A 12,610-nucleotide genomic window follows, 5' to 3' on the forward strand; every position below is an offset into this window, starting at 1 on the left:
CATTGTCTGAAGAAGGAGGAATGTATTTGAAAAGCAAGTTTTTATCACATGTCGTGGCAAGCAAACTTCAGTTTCCTGAAAAGAAGTTTTCAAAAGAGTGCATGAATAAGTAGCCAAAACAAATTATTTAATTCTCGGTCCTGTAGTGAAGGTCTTAGATCTGAACACCCTAGATTGTGTGTTGACAAGGCTCATTAAATCTATGACATAAAAATCTCAATGCTTGCTACCTTCTCCATTTAACGCAGGGCTCAGATTTTGAGGATCTGTAGCATATCCATAATCCTCATATCTGATTTTCACTAAGTGCTTAATGAAGTAGTTAGTTCACATTATTAAAGTCTACAATGTATTAGAGATATTTACTTTGGTTAATATAAATCTTGAATTTGTTCCTACTTGTGTGATGGATGCTGTATTGCCTTCTGGAATGAGCTTACTGTCCAAGTCCAGGCTGTATTTTCTGTAGTTTGCCTCGTTCAGCAGACAATAATGCTTGAGAAATTTCTGCCCCCTGTGTTTGCTGAAGCACAAAGAGATAAATGAGACATCTGTGAAATTCCTGTGAAATTATTATTTTAAGGAAAGATAAAAATTGCTTGCCTCAAGAAAAAGTGTGCTGTCTTGTGGGGTTTTTGGTGTGGCTATAACCACAGCCATCACTTGGTGTAGTCACTGGGGTTGTTGAATTTGCCATACCTGAGCTGGCCTGCTGACTGGTGAGATGTGTAGAAACGATGAAAAAGGAGAATAAAGACCTTTGAACTGGTTTGACTGACTGAAGAAAAGCTGCAAACTGCTGTCTACATTTCCTCCCTCGTTTTCATTCTTAAAAAGTCTTCCATGGCATGGTGTGGGGCTGTTGGGCAGAGGCAGTGCTGTGCCAGTGGACCACCACAGAAGCTGACTTCATTTACGGAGCAATTCCTTTTGGAATAACAAAGCTTCAGGGGAGGGAAATAGGACACAAATTAGAATGCAGCAATAAGAAAAAAATGAATGAGTACTAAAAATAAATCATCTGTTTTGGCATTCTGCAGAATGGCTGTTAGTTCAGAGATTAAAACAAGCCTAATCATGTCTGAACAGCATTAAGGGATTGCATGCCATAGCCTGGCTTAGCCATTGCCTCAGGTTGCTTATGGCAAATCACCCAAAATCTGCAAGCAGTTGCTGTCATTGACCTAAAGTATAGTTGGCACCGAAGAAAGGATTAGATGGTAAATGCACCAAATGGGATATTAAAAAATGGATATAGAAGGGACAGCTATCACAATTAGAAAAATTTCAGTTTAGAGTCTAAAATTAAAAGCCTCAGACATGCCTAGTTGTTAATCCAGTGTTTCCTCAGTGTCACAGCAAAGCCATGAGCAAGGCCTGGAGCTGTTCTAACTCACAACTGTGTTTATGTCAGCACTTCAAACTGCAGTGGTGTTTGCTGATGATTCACCAGGACCTTGGTCCCACACAGCAGCATGGCAGGTACTAAAGGTTAAGCATGTTGGCCTGCTGTGTTGGAATTATTGGGATCTGTATGAGCTGCAGTAGACTGAGGCTTCTGATACAAATAAGCGTGAGTGATGGCATCTTTTTAGCAGTGTATCTTCTGGTCTTAATCTCCTTTGGAATAGTTGAAAGGAGAGGGAATACTGAAGAAAAACTTGTGACTGTTGCAAGTGGTGGAGAAGAAGAGCAAGAAACATCCTCTGAGTAAAGACTGTGCTTTATAGAAACTGTAACTCATGTCCGCTTGGTTAAAATGCAGAAGATGCCCAGATTTTGAGTGAAACATGCTTATTGCTGCCTGAAAGCTAGAGATTAGTTTATATCCTGTGTGCTTCTAGTTAGTAATTAATTGCAAGTATAAAATTATTTTGAAGCTTTTGGCTAGTTATTTGAAACTCTGTAATATATGACTAGCACAATTATTATCTTAAAATGAAAGAAAAGTACTCAACTGTAAAATTGGTTCACAGTCATATCCAGTGTCTTGGTATGGCAGTAATTTCTGGGACTTGGAAAGCTTTTGATATGGGTCTCCAAATAGCTGCAAATAGTCTCGTGCATAAGAAGCTTGAGGTTTTTGTGGGAATTGTTATTTACTCTAATTTTTGTATGATTGTCCTTGATGGTGACAGCCTTTCTTTAAATAGTTCATTAGTCTCCTCGGCTTCTTTCTCCCTTTTCTTGCTCATAGATATGACTAAAGGGCATATATTGTTCAAAGACCTTTTGCTTCATTTGAGAGCAGACCTGCCTGTTGAGAGATGATAGGAAAAAAGTCATTTACTTCTCCCCTACCCCCAAAATTGTATGGGAAAGAGGTGGAAATGTGTAGACTTCCTTAAAAACCCCACTGAACTCCCTGCCCTGTTTGCATTCTTCTTTTGCTGCAGTTTCTGTGATTCCTCCTATCCTGGATCCTGGAGACTGATACTTCTTTGCCCTGTACACCTTTAGTCTTATTAAGTTTGGGAATTATATTCTTATCTTCTACATTTCTACACCATTTCTTGAGGGAGCAGAAGGAACAACAGGATGGCTTTAGTTGTCACAGTGCCAGTGTGTGTTGCAGTGGTTTCTTGGCTGAAGTCAGGAATGCACTGGCACCAAAGAGGTGATGGAAGCTCTTTGATTAGATTATGTAATTGGGTGCATTTTATAGCTGCATAATGTGGAGATCATGGCATATGATCATGTGAACATGTTGGTCTGGATGGACTGGCACTGTTCTGTTTGTCATGAATGAGTTGCTTTGGTTTCACTCAAAACATGTTTCTAATTTTTTTTTTTTCGTGTAAAATTAAGCATTAGTATAAGCTGAAGGAAGAATTTTTCCATGTAACCTGCTGAGGGTGTTCTCAGGGTTTTGTTTGTTACTGTGATGGAAATTACAAGGGTGCAAATGAAAAAACTTGAGTTGCATGCCTTGACAAATTCCTGTCTTTAGTTGGAGTGTACCTTTCCCTAAACATTGAGTTAAAGTGCCTCAGCACAGTGAAACATAAAATGCCTTGGTTTGAGCTAAACATTTCAGCAGTTGTGAAATCTGTGGATAAGAGAGCCACCAGCTCCTGACTTACCCAGTTGGATTACTGTTGCTGAATACATTTGCTGCACCCCATCTTCCATTAAGTCAGTACAATGTGTACATACGTTTTTTTTTTACTGTCCCAATGTTTTAATTCAGTGTTTCTTTATAAAGAAAGGAAGAAATCTAGGTTTAACTTCAGGTAGATGTAGTTAAGCAATGACTGGGTCTAGCTCACTAGCCGATGGAGAGTTCAGCAGTTCATCCTTTTCATGTGAGGATACCCTGAGTTTTGAATGTCTGCAGTGTGTCCTAAAATGGGTTGAATGTAGTGAGATTTGGACTATTTTCCCATTCCTAAAATAAATCACATTTTGTGAAAGAAGGAGGGGATCTGGGGTCAATGGACTGACTATGAGACAATTCTTGCTGTTAGGAAAGCCAACAGCACTCATGGGCTTCCTCAGGAGTGCTGCCATCAGATCAAGAACTTCCCTCTACTCAGAGCTGGTGAAATGACCCTTGCAGTGCTGTGCCCAGTTGTGGCTCCTCAGCAGGAGAGAGACATGCACATGCTGGTGTGAGCTGATCAGAGGGCCACAGAGATCATTAAGGACATCTAACCAGTGCATGTTTTAAAAGAATAAATCAGAATAAAAGACATTGTAGGAAAACTGTAGTGGAGAAGGCTGGTTGTCAAGGTTTTTTTTTTTTTTTTTGCTTTGTACACATTTTTGAATACAGTGGGATTAGTTGTAATGCTTACCTGCTGTGGCATATTTTTGGGTTTGATGTAATGATTTTGTCAAGAACATCCAGGTCTCAAAATTCAGTGCTTGAAAAAAAAAAAAAAGGTAATTTGAGTAAGTAATTTGCAGCTTAATGCTATGTGGGATAGACATTATTTTCTTTTGTAAACAGTTGGGGATATTTAATTTCACAGTGGAGTTTTTGTAGCTTTAAAGGTGGGATGGGGGAAGTAAGTTTCGAATGTGTGGGAATCTAAACTTCATAGCAATTTCCTGTAAACTCCTGTTTTGTGCCATGGGCTTGTATAAGTTCAAGAGCATTGTTGAAATTGGAGAAGTTTGTACTGATTTATATCATCTGTACAACTGGCCCCTTTTGTGTAAGCAGGTTATGTAAGGTTTGGCACCTGTACTGCATTTTGGGAGATGGAAAAAGTGTTTGGGCAACGTTGGCTGCTTTTTATTCTGTGATACCTTCCAGCTCAAATGGCTGATTGGCTGCTCTTGTAGGGCTCAGCCCTGATTTCTAATCTTTGTGAAAATGATGACAAGAGACACAAAGCACTGGGAAATAAGAAATTACCTGCAGCTTTAAGACTGAGGGAAAATATGGTCTTCATTCTGGTTTTGCTCCTGCACCTGGAATTTTAAAATGAGTTAAGTAGGGGAAAGAAAACAAACCAACTAACCAAACAAAAAAACCCGCCCAAAAACAAGGCCAACAAAAAAACCCACTGGGGTGCAGTTTGCCAACTTCAAAATCTGCTTGTTTTTGCAAGGTCAGTCCCATTCTTCTGATAGGAGGGAAGCACCATTTAAGCCCTGATTCAATGTGGTAATTTATATGCCAAAACCCAGGGACTTGTTGACTGCAGTTGAATTGCATTTAATTAAGGTATGACTAGAAAGCTTGGTTGTGAAGCTTGCAGCTTACATATAGCGCTTACATATTCGTAATATGAGTTACATATTTGTAATATATGTAACACATTACATATATGTGCTTACATATAGAGCAGTAACTGAATTTTATGTATTTCCTTAGGTCTGGTGCTTCTGGCTACTGGACTGGATGGTGGCTGTGTGTTCAGAAGAAAGTGTACATTTACATCATAGTGTTGATGGAGCTTTGTCTTTTGCTCTGCTTTGTTCCACTCGTTTCTTTAGTGCAAGCAAAGTGGTGTTTAGGGACACCAGATCAGTTTAGGGACAGAATTGATGCAAGTGCTGTGAAATTATTATTTGATGTTAGTCTCTTTTTTTGCCCTGCCTCTTCTTCCTTTCTGCCTTGGAAGTCTGGAGTCAAGGTTTAAAGCCAGTGATGGGGGGAAGACACTTAAGCATCTCTGAAGAACTAAATAAAGTAACCCACAAGTTTGTCCAAGGTCTGCTTTTTGTTTAGAGCTTCTCTAGTGCTGCTTGGTTACTTTTTTTTTAAAAGAGTATTGATTTGTGATAGCTGCTTAGCAGTAAATTTTGCTCACAAGGGCTTTTTTTTTTTCTCTCATTAGCTCTTTAGAACTTCGTGTTTTCATTTTCTTGGACAGCCTCAGTGCTGTTTGACTTTTGTTGACCTGTTGCAATGCAAGGAGGATATAAAATTCCTCAGATGCCAGATCTCAGTCCCAAAATACTGGTTTTGATATTTTTAGTTTCTTACAATTGTTATGGCGTGCCCTGGCCCAGGGGTATTTAAAACTCTGGAATTTACATTTAAAAACACCACCACCACCAAGAAAATCAACCAAACAAAAAAACTGCCCAAACGCTTGCCTTAGGCTCTTCATTGTTATTCAGTGTGCATCTTTTCAGCTGGCTTCAAAAACTGGGAGGCATAATAGCACAGGTAGTGCCAGACTGAGATTCTTTGCTTAGTCTACTTATTTTTCTGAAATATTATCTGGGCTAAATACTGGGTTGTTTTTTTTTTAATGGTGAAATGAAAATGATAGGGATTGTTAATTTACTGGACACCTGGAAAATAGGTTCTATTTGAAAAACAAAAAACTCAGTCCTGAACCATCATTTGTCCCAGAAACATTGATGATCTCTTGACAGTTTTAAAGTGCTTGTTTTATATTGAGGTCAATAAGAGATGTCAAAAAGAATGCTCTCTTGGGCATTCTTTAAAAAATTAATTCAGGAAAGCCTTTCTTCCTCTCCCCCCCCCCCCCCCCAATAATATGTCAGTTATCACTCCATGCTCCTGAATTAAGGTTAATGTAAATCAGAATGAATCAAATCAGTTCCTACATATAAATTGTTAAAGCATGCAGATTGATTTATTTCTCTGAGAAGCCACTTGGAGCTTTTTGCCATGTTCTCCCCCTGTCCATAAAGCTCCAACCAAATGTGTCTGCTTTTGTGTAAGAATTGGTCCTGTAGACTGGAGCCATTTGACAGATGCAAGCTGTAAGGCCTAATTATTACTTCAGGACATTACTAAAATCTTTAATTTCTCCACTGTTTTTCTTGTATTCCTCTTTCTCTGATGAACCAACTAGTGCAAGCAGATTTCAGTACTTTTGACAGGAGACTAATATTTTTAATGAGATCCATGGACTATTTCAAGGATAGTTAGCCTTTGTCTTTTTCTTCATCACAAATCATAGCAAGGAGGTTTTCCACCTGCCCCAAAAATTTCTCATATTACTGTTCCAGTTAAGTTTGCAGTGCTGGTTTAGCTATGGTTGTGTCATTCTTTCCATAATAACCATGGATGTTTCTTTTCTTTAGGATTTATAACTTGTGCAAAAAAAAATTCTGTCTTCAGGTTACTCTGTGTTCCAGCCAGGACACTGTATTTTTACCTTAGTTTGAACTAGCTTTGTCACTCAAAATAGAGGAGGGCAAAAAAAAAGGAAAACTGGACACTGTGCATTCTTGAAAATCCCTCACAGGCATGCAGTTAAAACATGACATTTTATGGCCTATTAGAGTCTCATGTCCAGTGCTCTGTTGTGCCTTGTGCTGAAAAAAAAAAAAAAAAAAAAAAAAAAAAAGCCTAGATGTTAGGCTAAAGAATGGTGGAAGAGGAGGGATGGAAAGGACTGAGCTAATGAGTGACTTGCCTTGGGGGAGTTGATGAGAAATGCTTCTTTGGACAAGTTTCACAGCTGGCTGGTTGCTGCTTCTTTTTAAGCACCACTGCTGCAGAAACATTGGTAAGACTGATTATTTACTAAGGTAACTGAAAGGTTTTGGGTTTTCTCATTTTTATTTCCTTGTAGAATACTAATGTCAACACCAGGGGTGGGCACCAGGGAAGAAGTGCTTCATTTGGCAGTGGAATGGTTTTAAATGGGCTCTCTTAGACCAGAGAAGATCAGTCCCTGCCGTAGGAGCAGCTTCTTAGATTGATTTCCAAACTCCCAATTCAGGGTCTTGATGTGCTGAGAGATCCCCAAACCAGAGCAAATTTTCTAGAATTCTTGGCAATTCAGCACCTGCTGCCTGATGAAAGGATGGAAATGTCTTTGAAAAGGATGCAAAAATTGTATTTGCTATTCCATGGCGTGGCGTGTGCTCCTGTGATGGACCATGGGATTCTGTGGAGCACACAGAGGGAAGGAAACCTTTACCTCTTTAAGTGTTTGATTAGTGCAGAGACTCAGTATACTCTGAAAAGTTCACTGAGATCAGCTTTATGATACTTGAGGGACTGCAGAGACACCCTGTTGTCAGGACAAGGTGATGACTGGATATGTTGCTTTGGAAAAGTCCAACTGAGATAGAAGAGCTGTGAAAGAAGGCTGCCTGCATTCAGATTGTTCTCCATGTTGTCTAAGTGCATCTTCATCCTGCTTGACCCTTCCTCTGTGGTGCAGCTACTTTGCTAATACCATGTAGTATTAAACCTTTGAGTAACATTGAGCTTGGTGCCTGCTAATGAGCTGAAATGTAGAGATGTAATTTTCCTGTGACAAATTTGTGTGTGAATTTGAAAGTACTACTTTTGTACAGCAGTCTCTGTGAGGCCAAGGGTAAACACACATCACCTATGAAATAAAATGACACTATTTTTTGGGAAGAGGCTCTTGAGTTGGAGCTCCTTTAATAACATAGAAAAGCCATGAAGGCCCTTTGGTTTACAGATTTGTTTTTTTTTCCTTCATCTGAATGCATTGAGAGTGCAGGCTGAAATTTTAATGGAAGGCCTGAGGAGAGGAATTTTGTTCCATGATAATTTAGGATGTTTTTTCATCCTTTTAACCTGCTTTTAAGGGTTTAATAGGACTTAGCTAGTTTTGTCTCCTTTGTTTTTTCTTTTCGGTAACTTTTATGGGATTTTTAATTTTGGTCTAAGCTTCTTTTTAGTCTGCACTTACACATTTCAATAGCCACATGATATGGCCCAAAGTCACTTCTAATAGCCACATTTTTCTTCATCCAACAGTCTGTCTTTTGTTTGTCTTTGTTCCTGTTGGATGCAGGTGGTACAAGCTATTGCAGATGAGCTGGATCAGACAACTGATTAGACCTGACCAAAAATGGGTGTTTGGCCATATCAGTTTCACAGTGTGATTCAGCAGCTGGTTGTGCAGACAGGTTTTTTATGTCTGCTTTTCTCTGTCTTTAGTTGTTTGTCAATAGCTGCTTCCCCACACAGCCTGAGTTGCCACAAATTACAGCCTGACTTGTTAAGGAAAACCAAAATTAGTGGCAATTTACATTCATAGGTTGTCCTCTGAGCTGGGGCAGCTCTCAACTACTGCTGCTGCTTTTTCAGGAGTTGTCAGTCTATCCTGGTTGCTGGAGCTGAGGAAGCTTTGGGAAGGCATCTGGGGACATGAATGTGCCTCAGCCACTCTAATGTGAGCTATCTCAGAAACCGGTGGACTCACCTGCATGGAAGGTTTTTATTTCAACTAGAAAGCTTGTTTGACCTCACACTCGGGTGTATGTGTATTGTGATACAAGCGAGCAATTTCCATCTGCCTGGTTATCTGTATTCCCCTCTTTAGTGAGGTAAACTGCTCATGATTATATATGCTGCTGTAACTGCCCTGGAACTGGAGATCTGCCTAAATTGGGGTGGAGATCAGAGCATTTTAAGGTTGTGTTGTGAGAGACATTTGCTGGTGATAACTGTAGAGCTGCCTGCTCCTCCTTGGCTGAAATGATGGCCCCAGCTGCAGGTAAAGCAGCTGCAGAGCCTCTGCAGTTTGCAGGAGGATCTTGCTGTGCAACGGGGAGACTGCCCTGCAGAAGAACATGACAGCAATTACAAATGTAGTCCCTACATCATCCCTGAAGCGTGGACAGGATTCTCTCTCATAAAATAAAGCATAAAGCTTTTTTAGTATGTGTGTTTTCACAATCCACATTCATTTACTTCCTTTGTGGTTTCTACTGTGATTGCACAGCGAGTGCTGTCTTCTGAGAGGAGCTAAGGGTCTGAGATAATCCAGGTTATGAAACATCTGGCTAAGCATTGTGCAGGACTGAATAGATGTCTCTTTACCACGCTTTTCTGGAGCTCCAGTGTTAGGAGGACTTAGATGCAGCTCAGTGCTCTTGCCCAGCTGGTGCCCCTGTTGATCTCATATTGTGTGGGGAACCTGGGGAGGTGATGGGTCCAGTGCACAGATCCCTGGTTATGTTTGAGAGCTTCCTCAGGGCAAAGGCTTTCTGACACAGACCCATGACCAAAAAGGCTGTAGTGGCATTGGGAAAGCAGTGTCGTTTCTCTGAGCACCCTGAGGCAGCTGTGCTAGGAGCTGGCTGTGTTGTGTTTGCATGTGGAACTTGCAGGCTGGATATGTGATGCTGGGTAATGTTTACCAGCTGTGAAATGGCTGTCCTCTTCTCACCAGACCATTTCTCTTGTAGCTGTACAATCTCAGCTTTTCATGCAGATGTTGTGTGATTTGCCACACTTTGATCTGGTCCTTTCCAATTAGTACGTGCTGTAATCTATTGTAAGTCTATTCAGGCTGCTTAAATTGCCCATTGGTGGAGTGACAGGGAAACTGGAAATCGGGAAAAAAATACCAAAAATTTAATGTCTTTCTAAGTTTCATGGATTCATGATTTATTTTTTGACAGAAACAAATTTCAGTACACTTGATTTTATTCTTTTTTTTCTCTATGGACTTGCAAAAGGAGGTTAAGCTGTGCTCATTGCCTGCTTGGATAGGTAATTAGTTGCTTCAGAATGCGATTTAGGGTATTAACTTGTAGTAACTGACCACAAAAGGGTGATACTCAGTTGTAAATGCTTATAACAATCAGGTACTGCTCAGCATTGGAGAAGAATGGTAAATACACAGAGGCAAAACTTGCGAGATGATTTAATGAAGGACTTACTTTGTGCCCTGTGGGCCTGGGGTTTGATTTGCTTTAGTAAGTGTGTAGAAGTTCTGGGAGTAAACCCTGGTGTCTATACCCTGCTGTATGTAGGTAGCACTACAGGCTTTGCAAAGAGCTGCTATCCCAGCATGTCTTGTGGCCTCATTTGTGTGTGTGTCTCTTTCAGATACATGTACTGGACTGACTGGGGTGAAATGCCCCGAATAGAACGGGCAGGAATGGACAGCAGCATGCGAAAGATAATTGTTGATTCTGATATATATTGGCCAAATGGACTCACGATAGATCTCGATGAGCAGAAACTTTACTGGGCTGATGCAAAACTGAGTTTCATTCATAGGGCAAATCTGGATGGTTCCTTTAGGTAAGCTCTCTTTGGTCTATAATAAGGTGTAAGTTATTTCTCATTTTGTGTTCATTTTGAAATGAGACTTTTTTTTTCCCAGTAGTCTAGAATAATGCAAATACCTTATTGCTTTTTTAAAATGTAGTTCTTAATAGCCTTGCAAAAAATAACCTCACATACTATAAAACTGATTTTAAGAGTAAGAGTGTATCAGTATTTCACTACAGATTGTTCACAGCCTTCTTGTACCACAGGATTCTTCTTTTTTTTAGGCTCTTACTTGTCTTGAAAATAGTTTGAAATGCTTATTTTTGACCCTAGAAAATATAACATTTAACCTGTGACTGGGGTTTTACAGGATTGTTAATGTTTTTTTTTTATCAAAAAGAAATACACATTGAGACACACTTGTCCATGGCCCCATCCAGAGATGTCCTTTATGTGTCATGCCTATTAATTAACCAATTTTGGGTTGTTTCAAACAACAAGCTGTTAGGAAACAGATTTTCCTAAAGCTTGCTGGAAAGCACAGTGTGGAAGTTTTTTGGTGGCTGCTGTCCAAGTGTGCTGTTAAGTTTTGGCTTCTGTAAACATGGAGAAAATACACTTTAGGCAGGACAAACTTAGACATTTGAGATTGCATCTTCAATTCAGTGCAGTGCTCAATGGGCAGGTTGTGTTGGTCCTGAAGGATGAGTATCACATGCAGTAAAATGTCCTGCCAAAGAAATCTCTGCATTGTTATCTGGCTTTGGTCTTCAGGTAGTTTTAAATGACATTTTCATGATTTCATAACATTTTAAATGCCTATGTCAATAAAATTGTTTTACCTTGGTGAAAAGTTGGAGTTCTATTTTACGCATTTCTGTGTAATAGAATCATATGCCTTCCCCCCCAAAAAAAAAAATTTCCATGGTGTTTTTCTTTTTTTTTTTTTTTTTTTTTTACTGAGTTACATTCTGTGCCTGATTTTTCACAGTCATAAAAGAGCAATAGCAATATTGACATCCTTTATAAAAGACTCTCAAGTTCCTTTGAGGGCACTGTGTAAGAGCTGGATAATGGTGGCATTGTAGTAAGTGACAAGTATTGACTGACAGTCCAGAGCAGAGACGAGGGAAAAGGCCTTTGTGGAAGGCAGTGGTAACTCCAAGTCTGGCTGCAGGTTTGTAGACAGAAAGAAAGATTTTCATATAATTCAGCATGAATATGTTTCTCTGATTTGGGGGCGAGTGGCAGAGTTTGAGGTTTCCAAGCTGTTTCTGGAGTTTTCGTGCACACACAAATTGTACAGACTTTACTTGCATATGTGTGTAAATCTTGAAGTATTAATTGGCAAATAAAATCTATTCTGCTCATTTTAAGGTAGAGAAAGGCCACCTGAAAAGAAGCAAGACTTTGAATATACTAATTCCAGCAATCTATTCAAATTACTTTGTGATAGATCAATGCCTCACCTCCCAAACAGATTTCTTTTGACCCATAAATCAAATAGTATTTTAGGAAAAAATACTGTATTTTGCATTAAGAAAAAATTGGGTCACTCTTGCATATTTTACTGAGCTGTTAGAGCATGTAAATGCACACTTGAGGTCAGAATATCCCTGTACAGGGTGCTTTCTGGACGTTCCTGATGTCTGACTGCATGTGAACTTTTAGGTATTGTCTGACATAATAACTCTGAAATTGTAATGGATATTGATAAGATGCCATGAAGATTGATCTTAATCATAACTCCTTTTAAATGAAATTTTTATTTATTCCCTTTTCCATTCCACTGATCAGTGTTGAAATAGATGTCTGTGAAGTTGGGACTCCTGGTGTTAAGGTGTACTTCAGTCAGGGCTCAGACTAGATGGTAACTTTAGAAGTTGTTTCTGTTCCTTAAACATGGAGCAAACAAGTTTCACTCATCCATGACAATAAAGAAATCTGTGATGTTTTAAATGCTTCCACCCTTCCCATCCCAGAATCCATTCAGGATTACCTCAAAATTTAAATAAAAAGGAAATTTGCATTCTGTGTGGTGGATAAATGTTACTGGAACAATCTGCCTCTTAGCAAGCTTCAATTTGCAACCACATTTTCTGGAACTATTTCAAGGTATGTAATTACAGGAGAAAGGGAGACTTGATATCTAAGAATGATGGAAATAGGGGCAAGACATACTGG

The 12,610-nt window shown here is 39.4% G+C and overlaps 1 protein-coding gene across 1 annotated transcript in view; it reads left to right on the forward strand.

Moving 5' to 3' along the window:
* Window positions 1-12,610, forward strand: part of LRP5 (LDL receptor related protein 5) — a 127,679-nt gene that overhangs the window by 35,147 nt on the left and 79,922 nt on the right. The window contains exon 3 of the mRNA XM_053980215.1: window positions 10,259-10,456. Coding sequence (XP_053836190.1) covers window positions 10,259-10,456 — 198 coding nt within the window. The remainder of the gene's footprint in view (window positions 1-10,258; window positions 10,457-12,610) is intronic.

This window comes from Vidua macroura, chromosome 6, assembly GCF_024509145.1.
Source record: "Vidua macroura isolate BioBank_ID:100142 chromosome 6, ASM2450914v1, whole genome shotgun sequence".
Taxonomy (NCBI): Eukaryota; Metazoa; Chordata; class Aves; order Passeriformes; family Viduidae; genus Vidua; species Vidua macroura.